At 35.0% G+C, this 22,552-nt stretch overlaps 1 protein-coding gene across 4 annotated transcripts in view; it reads left to right on the top strand.

The window, feature by feature from the left end:
- Nucleotides 1-361: 361 nt before the first annotated feature.
- bcas3 (BCAS3 microtubule associated cell migration factor) overlaps nt 362-22,552 on the top strand; it is a 502,994-nt gene continuing 480,803 nt past the window's right edge. For all 4 annotated transcript variants that reach the window (XM_022675301.2, XM_022675293.2, XM_022675283.2 and 1 more), the window contains exons 1-7: nt 362-448; nt 3,791-3,879; nt 5,304-5,358; nt 6,365-6,440; nt 7,559-7,665; nt 13,175-13,256; nt 18,371-18,443. In XM_022675301.2, the coding sequence (XP_022531022.1) occupies nt 3,809-3,879; nt 5,304-5,358; nt 6,365-6,440; nt 7,559-7,665; nt 13,175-13,256; nt 18,371-18,443 (464 nt within the window). In that variant the 5' untranslated portion in view covers nt 362-448; nt 3,791-3,808. The remainder of the gene's footprint in view (nt 449-3,790; nt 3,880-5,303; nt 5,359-6,364; nt 6,441-7,558; nt 7,666-13,174; nt 13,257-18,370; nt 18,444-22,552) is intronic.

The raw sequence follows: 22,552 nt of genomic DNA, 5'->3' as shown, positions 1-22,552 counted from the left end.
AGTGCTTAGTCATTCATTTGGGAGTATTTATCCAATATAACAATTACATTAATTAAAATAAAAAAAATAATTTAAATAAATGCATGCGTCTGTATGATAATGCTATTTATTTATTTATTATTATTATTATTATTATTATTATTATTATTATTTTATTTATTTTATTTTTTTTAAGACAATCCACTGTGTATAGTTACATTCCTCTAAACTTTATTGTTTATTCCAAAGTGACTGAAAGAAACGATGCAGCTCTTGACTCAATCTGATTGGCTTTGAACGTGGAAGCTGTACCGCCTCCAGCGCGATGTGATTGGTCGGTCGCCCGCGGCGCGGCGCTGCCATTGGTTCTTAGGTTTGTTGTTTCCGCTGTACGTAGCCTGCGCGGTGTTGTTGTCGCGTTTTGGGAAGATCTGTGTTTATAGAGCTGAATTGAGGCGCAGCGCTGCAGGTGAGTGTAAATATGAGTGTAAATTGTTTTTATTCCCGCTGTTTGAGCGGAGCGGTGTGTGTGAGGGAGTCCGGGGTCTGCAGATATTACTGTCTGTGTTCAGAGTAATGCTGGGTCTGTGTGTCTGAGAGAGAGGGACAGTTAGCCGCTAACAGCTAAAGCTAAGCTATGATGAAATGTCTGAGGGAGATAAACAGCTGATAAGAGTTTATATCTGTTTTCTGCTGCATTAAAATATAGTTTAAAATAATGTTTAACTGTGAATAGGTATATTATGAAATGTGTTGAAAAAGAATGATAGATAGCTTAGGTAACTTAACTAGCTTCATGCTGTTTTTAAAGTAGACCAAAATAACTGTTCACTGAAGTAGCTAACTAGCTAACTAGTTATTTAGTTAACTAGCAAGCTAAATAATATTTATTTTCACTTCACAAAGTACAGGTGTAAAGGTGAATGAAAACGTTGTGAGCAGGTTCCCACTAGCATGCAGAGAACAATATTTACAACACAGTAGAATAATAAAATAAAATAAAAAATAAACAGTTAAGCTTACAGTATACACAACTCACACAATAACAATAAACACAATAACTTGCACTATAGACAAACGGCTAACTAATTCACATGCTAGTAGTAGGATTTGATAGTGTGGATGGCTAGAACTTATACTGTGTTGATATTATAGATTAATAGTCAGTATGCCTCTTATTTTGCTTATATAATTATTTCTGTATTATATGCACAATGGTTTAAGGAGGTATTGCTAACTAGCTAAAGCTAAGCTATGCTGAAATGTCTGAGGGAGATAAAACAGCTGATAAGAGTTTAATAGCTTAATTATAAAATGTGTTGAAGAAGAATGATAAGTTAGCTTAGGTAACTTAACTAGCTTCATGCTGTTTTTAAAGTGGACCAGAATAACTGTTCACTGAAGTAGCTAACTAACTAACTAGTTATTTAGTTAACTAGCAAGATAAATAAGATTCAAGATTAAATATATTTATTGTAACGTCACAAAATACAGGTGTACAGGTAAATGAAAAAGTTTGTGAGCAGGTTCCCACTAGCATGCAGAGAACAATATTTACAACACAGTAGAATAATAAAATAAAAAACAATATACACAGTTAACCTTACAGTTTACACAATATACACAATACACACAATAACTTGCACTATAGACAAAGAACTAACTAATTCACCTGCTAGTAGTAGGATATGATAGTGTTGATGGCTAGAACAGTAGTAAATTTTTAATTAGATTAGCTAATTTATACTTACTTATACTTTGTAGATATTATATATCAGTATGCCTGTTATTTTGCTTATATAATTATTTCTGTATTATGTCCACAATGGTTTAAGGAGGTATTGCTAACTAGCTAAAGCTAAGCTATGCTGAAATGTCTGAGGGAGATAAACAGCTGATAAGAGTTTATATCTGTTTTTACTGCTGCACTAAAATATGCTTTTAAATAATGTTTTTCAATTGTGAATAACTTAATTATGAATTGTGTTGAAGAAGAATGATAGCTTATTTAGGTAACTATAGCTTCATTCTGTTTTAAAGTGGACCAATAACTGTTTTTACTGAAGTAGCTAACTTACCCAACTAGCTCAATAAGTAACTAAGCTAACCAACCTGCGAGTAGTATTTCTTACACTGTTAATTCATATTTTATAGTTTTATTTTACATTTCTAAGTACTTTGTTAGTTACAATTTATATTTAAAAGTTAATTTTATATTTCTTCTTTCTCCTTAGATAAAGAATATGAATTATTTTAAGTATTTTAAGCATCATTGTGTGAGCAGACTGTCTTTAAAAGCATTTCATGGCAAGGAGTACATTTTTGCTTAGGTTAGGTAGCTAACTAATACTTCAATGTGTTGGTATTGCATATCTATAGTCTCGTTCATTTAAAGCCAGTCATTCAGTAGATAGGTTAGTTTCTTAGGATTGAATGAGAGAGCCAGAACTCCAAAAATCCGCACAGATATAAACAGCTGATAAGAGTTTATATCTGTTTTCTGCTGCATTAAAATATAGTTTAAAATAATGTTTAACTGTGAATAGGTATATTATGAAATGTGTTGAAAAAGAATGATAGATAGCTTAGGTAACTTAACTAGCTTCATGCTGTTTTTAAAGTGGACCAAAATAACTGTTCACTGAAGTAGCTAACTAGCTAACTAGTTATTTAGTTAACTAGCAAAAATCCTAAAATCCTTAACCCACAGTTTTGCAGTGACCAAAAAACAAAACAAAACAAACAAACATAGTACTGATTAGATGTTGTCATATTTTCATTCCTAAAAGTCATTTATTTATTTTTTTTTTATGCTGTTTTGCTTTCTTTTTGTTGTTGTTTTGTACTATTTGCCTGTTTTGCCTCTATCCTGTTTTGCTCATACAATTTTTTCCTTATAATATGCAGAAACGACCACTGTCCTTTACTAAATGCAGTGGTTCTGTATTAGGTCAGATCTGACTCAGCTTTTGTTTTATTGAGAAAGTAATTAAAATAAAAGTCAAGCCAAAGCAAATTCTGCTGCTAGAGGCACACTACTCTTGTAGTATCTGTGGTCATTGTGCATATTATAAGGAGATAACTTATAAGGAGATAACAGGCAAAAAGGAGGGGGGGTGTGAAGGAAAAAAGCAAAAAAAAAAAAAAAAAGAAAAAGAACAACAACACAAAGATACAAAAATACAAAAGCTACAAAAACAAATAAAGAAATAAAGAAGGAAATAAGCTTTTTGTTTTGAATGTGGGAATGAATAGAGAGATATATGAAATAATGAGATAATAAATAATGAGATAAAGAAACAGAAGTAATAAAGATATGTATCTGCCATTTGTTTGTGTGTATTCGTGTGTGTGTGCATATAGAAACATTTGGTTAAAGGTGCTGTATGAATAGGATGGTTATAGGTGTATTATGGTTGTGTTAGTGTTGTGTGGATGATCTATATGTGATATATATATATATATATATATATATATATATATATATATATATATATATATATATATGTCACATGTGTGTGTGTGTGTATATATATATACACACACACACACACAAACGTGTGTGTATATGTAATTTGTATGAACGGTTGTGTAGTGCTGACTATGTTTTTTATGTGTTTTTCAGGGTACTTTTAAATAGATGTTGATATCTTTTCCTTTTCTATATGTTCAACTTTAGGAAGTTGTAGTAAATTATGACAGTAATGTAGTTATTAAAAAGAAGTGTGGGCTACCCTGTATAAGTGCTTAAAGCAAAAAACACCAAATTACTCAACACTTGCCCTTCTTAACCAGTTCTCTCTTCCCTCAGGATACTGACTGATTAATCATGGCGTCTGACTCCCCACGCAGACCAAGCCGCTGTGCTGGAGGGGTCGTAGTTCGAGCTCAGGCTGCAACGTAAGAACAAAACTCTTCCTCTTCTGTAGTTTGTTGGTTTATGGTCGTGTCTGTTTGGGGTCAGTATGGATTGTTGTCTGACTCATCTGTAGATTATTATTCTTTAAGGTTTAGTCAGTGTTTATGCTGCTCTTTCTTTGTGCTTAGTAGAAATCAATTTGTGCAATCTAATATCAATATACAGCTCTGAAAAAAATAAGAGAGCAGTTAAACATGATGATTTTCTTTTATTTTACCAAATTAAAAACCTCTGGAATGTAATCAAGAGGAAGATGGATGATCACAAACCATCAAACCACCAAACTGAACTGCTTGAATTTCTGCACCAGGAGTAAAGCAGCATAAAGTTATCCAAAAGCAGTGTGTAAGACTGGTGGAGGAGGAGAACATGATGCCAAGATGCATGAAAAAAACTGTGATTAAAAACCAACCAAGATTATTCCACCAAATATTGATTATTTCTGATCTCTTAAAACTTTATGAATATGAACTTGTTTTCTTTGCATTATTTGAGGTTTTTGTTATTTCAGACAATATTTTTTTATTTGGAATTTGGGAGAAATGTTGTCTGTAGTTTATAGAATAAAAAAAAATAATTTTACTCAAACACAAACCTATAAATAAATAGCGAAATCAGAGAAACTGATTCAGAAACTGAAGTGGTTCTTAATTTTTTTTACGAGCTGTATGTGTTCAAGGCTACTTTCACATTACCAGACTGAAGTGACTCAAATCTGATTTTTTGCTCAATGTGTCTCAGATCAGATTTTTTCATGGCTGTGTGAACGTGCCAAATGCTATTTTTTCAAATCAGATTTGTGTCACATTCATATGTAGTCCTAAATCGGATATGTATCCGATCCACGGATATGTGACATTAATATTAACGGTCAAATCTGAATGTGCGCGTCTTTTTGCTTTTACGCATTAGCATTAGCATTAGCATAGTGCTACGTGCTTCTCAGCAAAAACAAACCGCCTGGCCTTTTTTCTCCTCCTGGACCTGAACATGAACTTCAGAGCAGCTGTTTACTCTCCACTCCAGCAAAAGATGCTCCACATATGAGCTGCTAACTCATCCATTTCCCTTTATAAACCTACGAGTCTCTCCTCTCTCTAATATGAGGGCTTTTGTTGTTGGTGAAGAAGGAGGCGTTTATACAGGTATCAATGTGCAGCATGTGAGACGGTGTTTCAGGAACAGATTCGTTCACATTACACACAGATACAGATCACTTACATTTACAGTGAATGTGAACCGACAAATAACTTTTAATTAAGTTAAATAATGGGAAATGTGCTTAGAGGGATAACGCAGGGAAGCTAACTTGTACATTCTTTGTAATGAAATTTATATAATCTATAAAAGTGTACATTGTTTTGCCTTTACATTTTGTGATTTAACTGTTTTTCTGTTTTTACAGGGAACAGTCTTACATGGAAAGTGTTGTGACATTTCTGCAAGATGTGGTTCCTCAGGTAAGCTCTTTTATATTATTTCTTCTATATGCTTCTTTTGAGTTATTAAGCATGTTAATACAAGTATACATAGACGTTATCAGTTCTTTAATATGATAAATGTGGCTCAGTAAGCCTTGCCTCTCACCCCAAATGGTAGTGTACCCTAGGGGTGGATGATATGGCCCTAAAATAATATCACAATATTTCATAGTATTTTCATGATAACGATACACTTGTCGACATGACAAAACACTGAATTAAAAAAAATAATCAAGAATACACTACTGCAACAAAATGAAAATTAATTTTACTATTGCGTACAATATGATATGATATGACACACCCCTAACTGAGATATAAAAAAAAAAATACAAGATTTTTTATCAGATTTGTAACAGAAGTCAATGATCCAGAATATCAGGATAATAATAATAATAATAATGCTACACTCCAAATATCTCCATATATCCAGAATTAAAGTAAAATAAATGATACTGGACAGATATAATCTGTATCTAGTAGATATATAATGGGAAATGAGAACAGTGTGATTTTTTCTTTTGTTAAAAACAGTAAAAAAGTAGAACCCTGATGTGATAATTAGGGGTGGGTGATATGGCACCATATTACATCATCACACTAAAAAAATCAAACTAAAATGATTCAAATGATCAACATGGCCTGTTTTAGCATCAAGGCACATGCAGCCTTATTATGTAATTTAAAAATATGTTTGCACCTATGAGTATTATTTAATTAATTACAAAAAGTGTAATAAAAATATGTTGACTTTTTACACAAATGAGGACAAACTATTACATTTTTTGTTTGTGTTTTTAATAATTCCGGTTGGCAGTGAAATATAGCTATTTAATTTTCACTTTGTGATTTATGCTTTATACTATGCTTTTTATATCAAAAGGGGAGTGGACATTCACTATAAACATGGTTTATAAACATGCTTGATTAGAAATGTATTTTTCTTAGTTAAAAAAAAAACAGTTGCTATTTGTTTGTTTTTAAGGCATATACAGGTGCACCTCCAACAGATGAGAAGGAAAAGATCATATGGGTTCGGTTTGAAAAGGCAGACATCAACGGTACGATTTTGTTTTAAGAAAAAATTATGTTCTTCTCTTTCGCTTTTCTTTTCCTTTAAACCTTCCTATATTTTCTCTGTTTCATCTCTAATGCACATATATCTGTTTAATTGTTTGTCCCGTGGCATATTGTTGGTTAGTCATTTGTCATACAGTTAAACCGGGAACTGCAGTCATTCTATCAGACTTTGATGCATCTAAAGCGCTAATCTGTGGCACTAGCAGGGTTCCCGCGGGTCCTTAAAAAGTCTTAAAATGTCTTAAATTAAAATCCAGGTAAATAAGGTCTAAAATTTATTTAAATTTACTGTAAATGTGCTGTAGGTATAACATTTTCAGACGGTGCAATTAATAAACATACAAACTTTAGCGGCGAGTTATCTAATGTTCCTGGGGAGAGAACTAAGGTTACTGGAGAGCTAGCTAACATTAGCAGCGAGTTAGCTAACATTACCAGGGAGAGAACTAAGATAAGCAGAAATCTAGCTAACATTAAAGTTATGACTACATTTTTGGACCTAAAATTATATTTATCGATGTCTTAAAAAGGCCTTAAAAATTCAATTCTACTTTTAAAATGGCACATAAAGCTTGGCTAGGTGTTCTCTGACAGTAGATTTCTCAAAGAACTGTCCTTTTATATAAGTGAAGATGTGAAGCCAAATTCAATCTGAGCAAAAAATCTGCAGAAGCAAAAAAAAAAAAAAAAAAAAGAAAGGCTTGTAACGTGAATGAAGCTTTACTTAGAAGCACAAAAACTGATGCTGACGTTGTACCTTTTAGAAATTGGTTTTATAGAGCTCATTTCTTTAAGTTTAGTAACAGACAGTTTATTTGTAAAGTGAAATTAAAGTTGGAAATGTATTAAAAGAAAGTCTATTACAGATGACATGGTGCTAGGTCTGCACAATATATGGTTTAAGCATCATCATCGAGATGTGCGCAGGCACAAGTGTCACATCTGCATTGTTTAATATCGCGATATATAGTCGAGAAAAGAAAAAAAAAATGAAATGTCAAATTTTTCCAATTTCGTGCAGCCCCTACATGGTACTGCAAATCAGTTGTAAAAGGCACTAAAAGGTAAAATCTAAAGGTGTTATTCTGTATGTTTACAGATGTGGCGCGCTCCCCAGAGTTCCTGGAGATGCACGGCAGTGGTGTTGACCCACCTCTGTGTCTGATGATTGGCTACACAGATGGAATGCAGATTTGGAGCATATCGGTGAGTAAAATTTTAATATTATAAAGCAAAGGTCAATAATATCTATCATTTTTGGCTGATTTTCTTTGTGTTTTTTAAAAAATGGGGCAGATTACCTCAAAGTATATTACGTTTTTAAATTTTAAATAGTCTTCATTACAGCAAAAAGTTCTACGTACTTAAAAAGGACTTAATACATGTTTAAAATGGTGTAAATGCAATATTATACTTTTATATTATCATTTCCCAGTGGATTAAAATGGCCCTAATGACAGTAATATTGTTTATAGTGGTTATATTTTGGACAGTATTTCAGTATATGCATGCGCATTGTATTTTTCTAAACTATTTTTATCTTTTCAAGAAAATCCAAACCTGAAATTGATCACACTTATGATCATGCAATTTATTAAACAAATGGATAAATGATGAACCAAACATAATCAGGAAAAAGTGAACAGGCATAATCTCACAAAATGAACAGGCATTAGTGCAGTTTTATAGAGGCTGTTCACATTTTGATGTAATGTGCTTATGTACTTATTTATTCATTTATTATTTACAAATAAACCTCAAAAAGATTTTTTTTTACATGTGCAATTCCACTCCACAGCCACATGATGTCAGTGCTCACAAAGACATGACCATAGTGTGTACAGTGTATACGGCTTTATTAGTTTTTTGTATTACTTTTTTTTTATATATTTTGTTTTTTTATATTACTTTTGCATGTTTATAACCTCAAACATTACACATAAATTACATTATATTATATAAATACATAAATACAGTCCCCCCCCCCAAACACCCCCCCCAAACACCCTTTACCCAAGACACATTTAAGCCTTTCTTTTCCATTCAAAAACTAAAGTTGTTGGCGTAGAGGGAAAAATAAATAAATAAAAATAAGATTACACACTTCCATTTACACAAAAAATAATTGACTTACTTTTCTTTATTAAAGCGTATTAGGTACTGCATAAAATAATGTTTAGCCAGTTAATTGTAAGAGATGTAGATATACAATAAAGGAATATATCAAGTTTCACTAATATCAGATATTTGCAAACCTTTAAAATATGCTATAAAAGGTGACCAAGTGTTGCAAAATTTACTATACTATGCTGTACTATACTGTAACATTTGTAACATTTGTACTATACTACATTATACTTCACTATACTATACTACACTATACTATGCTATAATATACACTATACTACACTGCACTATACTAAATTATACTATGCTATACTATACCATACTTTACTCTATAATATACTACACTACACTATACTATACTGTGCTACATTATGCTACACTGTACTACACTATACTGTATTACACTATACTGTACTACACTACACTACACTATACTGTACTACACTACACTACACTGCACTTTTCTATGCTATACTATACTATATTGTCCTACGCTATACTGTACTACACTATACTGTAATACACTACACTATACTACACTCTACTATACTATACTCTACTACTCCATGCTTTACTACACCATGCTTTACACTGTACTGCACTATACTACACTACACTATACTGTACTACACTGCACTCCTCTATGCGATACTATACTGTACTATCCTACGCTATTCTATACTATACTATACTATACTATACTATCCTACGCTATTCTATACTATACTATACTATACTATACTATACTATACTATACTATACTATACCGTACCATACTATGGTAGAAAATGCAATATTATATTTTTAAATTATCATTCACCAGTGGATTACAATGCTCTTAAAATGACAGTAATAGTAATATTGTTTATTGCATTTATATTTGGGACAGTATATCATATATAAATATTTATTATAACAGGCCTAACCAGGTTAATCTTGCAGATTTGTACAAACTCAGCCTAAAAACTGACCCTGAACCTGATGCTACTCTGTCTTCTGCTTGCTTCCCCCATTTGATGTAGGAATGATCTCTTCTTTCTATAAATTACATATTGTCTCCCGAGATATTGTCTTCCAAAACTCTCACTCCACCAAACTGCGGATATATAGCTTCAGGGCTTTTTGCGATTTCAATCAGTCTGTATTAATTTGAATGAAATTGAGGAAGTATACAGCAAAAAGTCATTTTACATATTGCCATCATGAGAAGTAATTTAATAGTTGAAGTATTGTAGAGGATGACACACAAAAGCTCCAGCAGGAGCTCTGTAATGCAGAATGACAGCAGCATTAATGTAAACCTTGCAATCAGCTAAATTCCATTATTGTTCTGGCCTTCTTGCCTGGGAGGGATTTTGTTTTGTGTTCTTTTTTTTTCTTGATATGGCACATCTCTCTCTCTCTCTCTCTCTTTCTCTCTCTCTTTCACGTGCACGCTCTCTCTCTCTCAACCTGCCGCCGTGTTTTATATGACATGTTAATCTCCTCGCTCGGCGGCCTGGTGGCCACTTTTAATAGAAACACGACTGATCCTTCCCTCTGCAAAAGCTACTAATTGTGCAAAAGAGCGATCATCCTCTGCTGGGATTATCTGCTTTAGACACATGGATTATGCCCAATAATGTGATAATGCACATTCTTTGTGATTTTTAGACACACACACAAACTCACTTTTGCCATGAAGCCAAAGAGTATTGCAATGACCTGCAGGACATGCATGTGGGAACACCTGCATTAAAAGTGGATGCCAGAGTCAGACAATTCTATATTATTATTATTATTATTATTATTATTATTTTTATAAATTTCATTCCACTTTATCCCCAATTTGGAGGAACAATTACCGTAATATTCAGTCATATGCCCTCCCCCATCAGTAAAAATGCCCCCATCTCTTGTAGGGACCATCACAATAAATAAAAGCGGTATTGCTTTCTATGATGTGTTCCTGGTACGCATATGACACGTTAAGTCAAGAGGCTTTTTTTGTCATTGTATCTAAGTAGAGGTACACTGTTGAGGAGACTGACTACCTGGTGGAAGAAGCTGTTGCAGAGTCTGGTAGTAGTGGAGCCTGTGTGTGTGTGAGTTGAGGAGTCTGACTGCCTGGCGGAAGAAGCTGTTGCAGAGTCTGATAGTAGTGGAGGCTCTGTGAGTTAAGGAGTCTGACTGCCTGGTGGAAGAAGCTGTTGCAGAGTCTGGTAGTAGTGGAGCCTGTGTGTGTGAGTTGAGGAGTCTGACTGCCTGGTGGAAGAAGCTGTTGCAGAGTCTGGTAGTAGTGGAGGCTCTGTGTGTGAGTTGAGGAGTCTGACTGCCTGGTGGAAGAAGCTGATTTTGGTGTTGATAAGCCATCCCATGAAGTTAGGCAGTTAGACAGTTTGCACAAAGCCATGCCATGAATTAGCCATGTCACTAATAATGGTAAATAATAATAATATTAATAATAATATTGAGTATTTTCTCACACTGTAACTCTAAGCTCTTTTTGGCCTCTTTTGAGTCAATTGTTATAGATGATTTATTCTTTTTATGGTATATTTAAATCTCTCTTTCTTTATTTACTCATCTGTTGTTCCGTGACTTCTGACATACATTCTAAATGGTATGAAATGTAACTGCGGATGATAAGGCTGTATCATTGCATTAAGCTCGGTGCTCTAATGCGATGTATAGAATCTGAGTTATAAAGCCATAGCTTAATAGGGCTTGGCTTCTAAAACGGATGACCCTTGAGCTATTACAGGCTTTGATGTAGAGCTTTCCTGTTTTATGCCGTTTATTCCATTTCTTCCATAAAACCCTTCATATGAACATATGAGTCTATGCAACCTTCTGGACATCGTGCAGGATGTGTTAGGATGGTATAAATTATAAAAATATTATGGCAACTGCAGTTGGGTATCCCTAATTCGAGAGAACAGTTAAAAAACATGTTTTTCTTTGTTTTGTTTGTTTTTTGCTAGTCAACAGATGGTTGGTTTTTACATTTATTTTAACAGGAAGTTAAATTATTTACAAGAGACCCCTGGCCAAGATAACAGCTGTACAGACCCAGAACACATAAAAAAAACCAAAATGCAATACATCAATACAACATAACATAAGTAGCTGTACAATTACAATTACATTTATTGTATTATTAGTTTAGAACCTCTCTATAAACAACTAAACACAAGATTTATTCACCATATTCTTTATGATGCGCTTAAATTTTCCAAGACACATCTGTATATCCATTTTTGTCCTGCTGTCCATTTTGTCTTTCAAGTCCTGCTGGAAAATGAAATCCGCATCTTCATAAAAGTTGTCGGCAGAGGAAAGCATGAAGTGCTGTGTAAGATTTTGCGGGAAAACAAAACTGCATTGACTTTAGACTTGATATGGTTTGGAGAGCCATGTCTGTCATCTGCTGGTGTTGAGCTGTGTTTTATTATCAAGTCTAAAGTCAGTGCAGTTTCGTTTTCACAAAAAATCTTACAGCACTTCATATCTTACAGCTTCCCTCTGCTGAAAACAACTTTTATGGAGATGCAGATTTCATTTTCCAGCAGGACTTGGCACACTGCCCACACTGCCAAAAGTACAAATTATGGTCTTATATAATATTCTAATTTTCTGAAACACTGATGTTTGGGGTTTTCATTGGCTGTGAGCTTCATAATCATCAACAATAAAAAAAATAAACTCTTAAAATAGATCACTCTGTGTTTAATACGTCTATATCAGGGGTGTTCAAACTACGGCCCGCGGGCCATTTGCAGCCCGTTTCCTTTTTTGGAGCGGCCCGCGAGGTATTTTAGAAATAGAATGGAAGTTGGCCCGCTGTTAAGCAGGTTTTTATAATGTGAGATTCAAAGTTTGTGTCAGAAACGGGCCAAAGAGTCAAAAAGCGGCGAGAGTGAAGTTTTAGGGCAGAAAAACGGGCCAAAGAGTCTAAAAGCGGAGAGAGTGCGCATTTCTAGAGCAGAAGACGGGGTATAAGAGTCTAAAAGTTGCCGTAATTAAGGAGTTTAATATTAAGAGACATCATGAAATGAAACATCAATTTGAAAAATCTTAGTTTACACAACACTGTCAAAGATAAAGATAGTAAGTCAAGTAAAATGGTGTGTAAATGAAAGTAATCATGAAAAATGTATTATTTAAAGTGGTATATTTCATTATTTGTTTTATTACAGAGTCTGTGGCCCGTGACTTCAAATATATTTCTTCTTCTGGCCCCCAACAAAAAAACATTTTTTTTTTCACATTTTGAACTGAATTACTGAAATAAAGTATTTTTTTTAGATGCACCTGTACAATAAAGGACATTTTCTCTCTCTTGCACAATCATTTATAAAACTAAAAGCCTATTTCTGACTTCTCCCAGTGACCTTTTCCATTAAAACTTCATACTCCATGACTGTCAGGATTATATCCAGATAAACCACATTTTAAACTGATACAAGTCTGATTGTTCAGACCACATTTGAGCCACACAATCAAACTGTCTGTATTACTTTGTGTCTGATCTGATTTATTTATTAAGATCTCTAGACTCTCAGTTGTGTGTTTTGTATTAAATGTGAATGTTGTGTTTCCTCTGCAGTTGAGTGGAGAAGCTCAGGAGCTGTTCTCAGTGAGACACGGTCCTGTAAGAGCTGCTCGGATCCTCCCAGCACCTCATATCTGTGAGTATTTCATTCTCATCATTTCTCTACAGTTCAGAGCCTTCTTCTGCAGCTCAGACTTTATCAAACACTGAGTTTACCTGCCTACCTGCTGTTCTATATCAGGCTAAAAAATCACAATGGGTAAACTGTCTGCAGATGTGCAGAGATACGATATACGATATGATAAAATATTATACTATAAGACAATAAACGATATACAATATGATTAGATATGATATACGATGAGGTATGATAAGATAATATAATATACGATACATTATGATACGATAAGACACTAAGATAAGATAAGACAAAATAAGAAGCGATACGATGCAATAAGATACGATTCAATACTGTCATTAAGATATGATATACAATACCATAAACGATACGATATACGATACAATGAGGTATGATGAGATATAAGAAAGATTATATAAGATAAGATAATATAAAACACAATACAATTAGATACATTACGATACGGTAAGGCACTATAAGATATGATAAGATAAAATATGATGTGATACGATGCAATATGATAAGATACAATCAGTACGATACGATACACGATACGATACATGATACGATACACGGTACGATAGGATATTAAAAAACAAAACGATGCACAACGATAAGATGTGATACGATACAATAAGATATTTATTAGTCCCGCAGTGGGAAAATGTACAGTATTACAGCAGCAAATAAATAGCAAGACACTCAGTACTAAAAATAAATTAAAAAATAACAATAAAATATATACAAAATAAGCATTAAAAAGTAACCAGTCACAACGGGTAAACTGGGTGCAGTATTACCCCAGCAAAGGGATAGCAAGACAATAAAAAATAAACAATACTTTTTTATACTGTGTATATATTGTATGTAACGCCAGATAGAGGGGAGAGACGCGAGCCGAGTAAAATGAACAGACTGGTTTATTTACAGGCTGATAACCAGGTGTTATAAACAATAGAGCCAAACAAACAATAACCTCACCAGATACAAAAGACGTAGTCGTATGAACAGTCCGTGTTCGAAACCAAAAGACAGTCCAGCCAAGCATTAAATCCAAAAGGGGCAAATCCAGAGACATAAACCAATAAACCAAAAACCAGGGTCGTAACGAGAGATCACACAAGAAAAACATAGAAGAACCGCTTAGTATGCAACAAAAGTCGACAATACCTCGCGAAGAATGTTTACATAGTGCTGCCTTAAATACATAAACATGATCAGCATAACCCGGAACTTCCTCAGAACACAGGTGAGTCTGAGCGTCGGAGCGTAACGTGATTGGGCGAAGGAGAGCGACTGACGGTAACGTCATAATCCAAAGGATTCTGGGAAATGGAGTCCGGCGGTGTGGAAGGAGAGTCGGGCTGCATGACATTGTAAATAACTCTTAAGATTGTATTTACAAATAATTGCACATGGTACAATGAAATCTTTCTATTTTCTGCAATGTATGTACTGAAAAAATATATACTGCACATATATGTGTATCATAATGTAAAATATTTTTCCATTACCCCTGATGAAACCACTGAAACCACTTACTTTTAACTTACTCTTGGTGGCGAGGCCAACTTTTCAGTACTTACACCCATTCACATGTAAACCCTGTAGAAGTTTGTAGAAGAACATTCACAAATTATACTTCTTTATCTTTTTTAGATCTTTTTTTATCTTCTCTATTTCACAGAGGAATTTTTAAGCCACCTCGTGTTTCGTGATAGTGTCGGGAGTTTGCCAGAGCCCCACTGTTTTCCCATCCTAATATTAAAATCACTGTTTAAGATCAGTGTTGGCCTGCTGTCAGCTGTCTGGCTGAGATTTTAGCAGCGTTCAGACAGAGCTGCAGACTTCAGAGACTTTTTCCGCCTCTTTCATCGCGGCCCCCTCGTTGGCCTGTGCATGCCTGCGGTCAGTATATTTGTTAAAGGAAGGAAAAGGAACAAGCTGACAAAAGGGCATGCCCCGTATCATGTTGAACTCCAGCCTGTGAGGGTCTGCTGTAATGTGATTTCTTAGAAAAATAATTTGGCGTTTCTTAGTTGTATTAATCAGTTTAATTCTAAATCAATCTGACAACAGATTATTTGCAGCTAGGTACAATTCTTCTATGCGAAATCCACTGAATGGCATTTTAGTTTGACATTTATGTCTAGATTTGCATTCCGGTCTTTTGGCATATTCCAACAATGCACAATGACGCCTTTCAATACAAGCTGGAAGTGGATAAAAGCTCGCAGTGGTAATAAGAAGCAGCAGATAGCCAACACATGAGGAGAATGATTCTCTGCAAAATAAAACGAATTGTTCTAGTGGGGAAACTGATTATAATCTGTGTGGTGCAAACAGTGTTGTACTGTAGTGGGCTTTAAAAAGAGGAATTGTTTCAGCTGGGACTCTGGGTGGGCGGATTTGGAAAGTCCTGAAAATAGGTGTCAGTTTTAATAAGGCAAGGTCTTTCCCAGAATAAAGGAGGAAGTTCCGCTTTCTCAAAAGGAATAAAACACAATTCTTACATTTATTTCACTAATAATCTTGCTATATTTTGCTTCCAGCGGAACCCCAGAGAGGTAGTCAGTCAGTGGTGGCTAAATAAAGACTTTTATTTTATTTTATTTTATTTTATTTGCTTTATTTCTGATGCTTTGTTTTATTTTATTTTATTTTTTTTATTCATCAAAATAATAAATACAGAATCGATAATGCATGTATTATTCTCTTGTAGGTAAAAAATTGCATGCTCTAATTGTAAAAAGGATCTTATCGTGCATTGTGTATGTATATAACAATGATAAATCACTTGTCATGTTGAAACGTGCAAGACCCCACACATAATGACCTTTATACAAAGTATATATATAAAGATGTATTGTATTATTTGCCATGCAACACAGAACCCTTTTGTTAACCGTGTCCAGAAGTGACGTGAGCTTCTCCAGGCTCTGAGGCATCAGGGTTTTACATTACATTACATTACAGTACATTACATTACATTTGGCAGACGCTTTTGTCCAAAGCGACTTACAATAGTGAAGGACAGAAATAATAGAAGGTAAAACAACTTTATATAGGGCCTAAAGGAGGTCAAAGGGGAATAATAGGATAGAGGAGTGAAGGAGGGGAAGAAGGAAATGAGGTTAGAAGTTGGAACATCACACAGTGGAAATCTGAATTATGAAAAGAGAATTCAGGGCCCAGTTTCTCAAAAGCATCTTAGCACAAAGATGATTCTTAGGTGCTCAAGTGAGCTTCACTTTGAGCACTTTCCTTTGGTTATTCATTTATTAGTTTCTTAAATTTAGTGGTGTTTAATTATTTTGAGATTAAAATGTTTAACATTGTGGATTAATACTGAAATCATCCAAACTATAAGGAAAAACATATGAAATTATTTAGTAAGCAAAAATGTATGCAGCTCTGAAAAAATAAGAGAGCACTTAAAAATGATGAGTTTCTTTGATTTTACCAAATTGAAAACCTCTGGAATATAATCAAGAGGAAGATGGATGATCACAAACCATCAAACCACCAAACTGTACTGCTTGATTTTTTTTTGCACCAGGAGTAAAGCAGCATAAAGTTATCCAAAAGCAGTGTGTAAGACTGGTGGTGGAGGAGAACATGATGCCAAGATGATGCATGAAAACTGTGGTTAAAAAACAGAATTATTTAACCAAACTCTTAAAACTTTATGAACATGAACTTGTTTTCTTTGCATTATTTGAGGTCTGAAAGCTCCATTTCTCATTTCCTGCAAATAAATGCATCTAAAAGTTAAATAAATGTATATTCTTCAAAGTATAGCACCTGCATTTTCGGCTGGATTTTCTCAGTCAGTTTTATGAGGTAGAGTCTCCTGGAATTCAGGCGTTCAAGTAACAGCTGTGCTGAACTCATCAAGAGTTAATTACTTGAATTTCTTGCCTCTTAATAAAGTGTTTGAGAGCATCAGTTAAAGTAAAGTAGTGAAGAGGTAGAGTTACAGGTATACAGTGAAAAGTGAATATTTGAGAGATGTTCTACTCGTTTAAAATCCAAAACCCATTTTTGTTTTCAGTTCCTACCAAAGAAAAATTAGTTTTTACTTTTAGTTTAGTTTTGAATTTTAAATAAAAAGCAGCTGTTGTCATTTTTGTTGCATTATGGTTGCATATCATGAGTGTTTCCAGTGTTTGATGAGGATGATGATGATGATGATGGAGATGGAGAAGTGAAGACAGAGCGGAGGCCCTTTTTAAAGTGTTAAGGGTCTGAGAGCGGCACATTTTCGCTCACACGCCATGAAGACTCTCTGCCACAGGGACTCTGCCTTCCTGCAGATGATTACCGCCGTGGCACGGCCGCGCAAATTACAGCCTTACACAAGCTAACATCATCTTCAATCTGGACATGATTGGACGTTTTTTGCCCCTCTTTCTCTTTAGAATCCAAAGAATTAGGTAAATATGGGATGTGTAAACGTAATGCGGCATGTTTTCTCCGCCCAGGATTTGCCTAACGGCTTCTTTTTTCTTTCTTTTATTTTTTATTTTTTGCCGTTCTGCAATTTCTCTGAGCCCCTGAAATTAAAACCAGTCAGACAGAAGACTCCTAAAGCTCCTCCTTTAGAGCTTTGAAGGCTCTATTTTCTAAAAGAGTAGGGAGCTTTGGGGGAGAGGGTTTTTTGTTGTTCAACACAGTAAGCATCTAAAAGTACTTTTTTTTTCTTTTTTAGTTTCTGTTTTCCTTACATGCTTGCTTAATGTCTTACATGCAGGCATTTTAATTTCATTTGATCCCCGTAAGTATCTCTCTGCCAGCTCTGGCATTATTTTGCGGTAGCCTAATGCGAGGCTGTGAGTTGACAGGAAAGAAGCGCTCACTTTATTTTATTTTATTTCCTCAGAAATGTTGAAACCATAATTTGATTACAGGGCATCTGTTGTAATGCAATCAACACGCTTCCTGTTGCGGTAGCCCCTTTTTATCATCCAGTGCGGTGGGTGGCTCTGGCCGACTGAAGAGAGGCCTCCTCACATGCGTGTGGAGAATGAATACCGCTCTCTCTGTGGGTCAGCTGTTGATGTGTGTCCCCCTCTGTCCCCCCCCGTCTGTCTCTGTCCCCTCGGTCGCAGGTCCCCTGAAGACAGACAGCTTTGCAGAGAAGAGACCCCTCCTTGGTGTGTGCAAGAGCTCGGGCTCCTCAGGGTGAGTGCAAAACAATGACATCACTTCCACAAGCAGCTGGAGTTCAGCTGTGATGCATCACATGTCGCTGTTGCCTTGTTTTAATCAATCGATCAATCAATTAATCAATCAATCAACCTTTATTTTGACTCAGAAGCAAGGTTATAATAGATTTTAGTTTTTCATTATAGTATAATTTTATTTCGTTTTCAATATTTCTTTTTCTCCTCCAATTCAGGTAGTTTTATTTCGTTTTTAGAGTAAGTTTGCCAGTTTTTATTAGTTTTTATTTGTATTTTTATTAGTGCTTAGTTTTATGTCCAGTATTAGTTTTAGGTTTTGACATACTTTGTGTTATTTGTGACGTGCCTGATTCAAAAAAGTGTTATGTCATAAAACTCAAACAAAAGTAACCATTTAAAATAAATAAACTGTCCACAGAAACTGTCACAGTGCACAAGCCAGCAGCCTCAAGTGCTATATATATATATATATATATATATATATATATATATATATATATATATATATATATATATATATATATATATATATATATATATATATATATATATAATACTGCTGCTTAAAACAGCCAATAAAAGCGAAAAAAAAAAACACAAACAAACTCAGAAACCTAAATAAACTCTACAGGTTTCACTTATTTTCGCCAAAATTATCAACTCAAGCACTAAATACAGATACAGATACAGCTTTTTACCATATCAGTGCAGAACTAAATATACTGTACCTCTAATACATACAGTATATAACATCAGGAAATTAACACAGCGGCTCTGAAATACACTTCTTTTAGTGTGAGTGAGAGTGAGAGAATGTGTGAGAGAGAGAGAGAGAGAGAGAGAGATAGAGAGAGATTTATCATTTCATCCTCTCGCTTGGGATGTTCTGGTGTCTGGTGTTGGGATGTTCTACTCACAGTTAGAGCTCTTTTGCTGCTTCTCTAATAGACTTATATCTGTGTGGAGTTCTGCAGCTTTCTCAGTGTTTTCTGTTGTTATTTCGCAGCTAGCATTACCACTGTAAACAGAGGTAAGATCACGGACCGAGCGTCACCGCCTGCTCTAAAACTGCTCGAAACAACACCTTTAAATAAATTAACAAACTTGAAAATAAAGCATATTCTGTCTGTAATTTTAGATTGTTTTAGTTAGTTTCCTAAACTCTCAATTCCAGTTCCAGTTAGTCACCGTTTTTTTCTTTTATTATCGTTTCTATTAGTTTCAGTTAGTTATTTCATTCGTTTTCGTTAACGATAATAATCTTGTTCGGAAGTTCATTGAGAGAAACACTCATTTTCAATGTAGGTGAGCTTTTACAAATACAGGGATTGATATGACAGTTAATAACTACATTCAATACCCTTTAGAGAAGAACTGAGAGGAAATAACTGAAATAAGAAATAAAAGTTAAGAATAAATAAGATTTAGGAAAACGGGTACTGGCTGTCTGAAGGTGGTTAGATATTAAAAGTTTAAAATGAATATTTAATAGGGTCCATGCTTCTCACACACGCACGCACGCACGCACACGCGCGCACGCACGCACGCACACACACACACGTTGAGACAGACAGACACTTTGATTACCGTCACTGATAGCGTACTCTACACGGCATGGCCAGACGTATCCAGATATCCCTTTAGATTAGTGAATTCACCTACTTAAAGGTGCAGACACTGGTGACACAGGATTTAAATTACACACCCACAGCTTATATAATTTCAATTAAAAAGAAAAGCCTGTACAGCGACCAGTGGAACCAGTGGAATGTTCGAGGGATACCACTAAACACCACTAAACACCAATAGAGACCACTAAACACCACTAAACACCAATAGAGACCACTAAACACCACTAAACACCAATAGAGACCACTAAACACCAATAGAGACCACTAAACACCAATAGAGACCACTAAACACCAATAGAGACCACTAAACACCACCAAACACCAATAGAGACCACTAAACACCACCAAACACCAATAGAGACCACTAAACACCACCAAACACCAATAGAGGCCACTAAACACCAATAGAGGCCACTAAACACCAATAGAGGCCACTAAACACCAATAGAGACCACTAAACACCAATAGAGACCACTAAACACCAATAGAGACCACTAAACACCAATAGAGACCACTAAACACCAATAGAGACCACTAAACACCACCAAACACCAATAGAGACCACTAAACACCAATAGAGACCACTAAACACCAATAGAGACCACTAAACACCACTAAACACCAATAGAGACCACCAAACACCAGTAGAGACCACCAAACACCACCAAACACCAATAGAGACCACTAAACACCACCAAACACCAATAGAGACCACTAAACACCACCAAACACCAATAGAGGCCACCAAACACCAATAGAGGCCACCAAACACCAATAGAGACCACCAAACACCAATAGAGACCACTAAACACCACCAAACACCAATAGAGGCCACTAAACACCAATAGAGGCCACTAAACACCAATAGAGGCCACTAAACACCAATAGAGGCCACTAAACACCAATAGAGGCCACTAAACACCACCAAACACCAATAGAGGCCATTAAACACCAAAAAACACCAATAGAGGCCACTAAACACCAAAAAACACCAATAGAGGCCACTAAACACCAAAAAACACCAATAGAGGCCACTAAACACCAATAGAGACCACTAAACACCACCAAACACCAATAGAGGCCACTAAACACCACAAAACACCAATAGAGGCCATTAAACACCAAAAAACACCAATAGAGGCCACTAAACACCAAAAAACACCAATAGAGGCCACTAAACACCAAAAAACACCAATAGAGGCCACTAAACACCAATAGAGACCACTAAACACCACCAAACACCAATAGAGGCCACTAAACACCAAAAAACACCAATAGAGGCCACTAAACACCAATAGAGACCACTAAACACCACTAAACACCAATAGAGACCACTAAACACCAATAGAGACCACTAAACACCACTAAACACCAATAGAGACCACTAAACACCAATAGAGACCACCAAACACCACCAAACACCAATAGAGACCACCAAACACCACCAAACACCAATAGAGACCACTAAACACCACCAAACACCAATAGAGACCACTAAACACCACCAAACACCAATAGAGACCACCAAACACCAATAGAGACCACTAAACACCAATAGAGACCACTAAACACCAATAGAGACCACCAAACACCAATAGAGACCACCAAACACCAATAGAGACCACCAAACACCAATAGAGACCACTAAACACCAATAGAGACCACTAAACACCAATAGAGACCACTAAACACCACCAAACACCAATAGAGACCACTAAACACCAATAGAGACCACCAAACACCAATAGAGACCACTTAACACCTCTGGAATGAGTTGGAGTGGCATTCGTGATCCATCATTAGTCTTGTGAAAAGGAAGTATGCAAAAGAGCTTTACCAGTATGTTTAAATTAGGTAAAAAATATTAAAAGTGCATTTCCAATTTAATATATTTTATGAAAATACACACTAAATATACTTTCTCTGTATTTCCATAAAATGTATTTTTAAGCAATATGCTTTAAATTATATGTTGTGTTGATAGAAATATATGTATTACTGCCTGATACTGCTTAAAGTGCACTTTAGTGTATTTTTTGTTTCAGTAGCATTAAGGTGTACACATGTGCATCAATACTTTAAGTAGTACAATTACAATGTACTTCAAGTGTATTAAAGAAAGTGTTTAAAAAACACATACTACAGCAATGTTCTAGTATGAAGCCCCCCTTAGAGGAGTTAAGGTTGTTTCTGCAGTAAAATAAGTACAAAATCACTGTTAATACAAAAAAAAAATGCAAAAAGTTCACAAAGATTGTTTTCACAAATAATGTGTGAAATACTGTCTGTATCAACAGGTAATTGCAAAAAAAAAAAAAATCAATATAATCAGTTTTAATCTCAATCAAATTGGCATTGAAAATATAGCAATATAAAGAAATTAGAATTAGTTCTGGAGCATTTTAAATTAAACTTTTGGGAGAAAAATTGATTTAAAAGTAACAAACAGTACATCTGAATGCATACCAAAATACAC

This window comes from Astyanax mexicanus, chromosome 18, assembly GCF_023375975.1.
Source record: "Astyanax mexicanus isolate ESR-SI-001 chromosome 18, AstMex3_surface, whole genome shotgun sequence".
NCBI classification, from domain to species: Eukaryota; Metazoa; Chordata; class Actinopteri; order Characiformes; family Acestrorhamphidae; genus Astyanax; species Astyanax mexicanus.
Note: the sequence above shows the minus strand (reverse complement) of the source record. Positions and strands in the feature narration are given on the sequence as shown.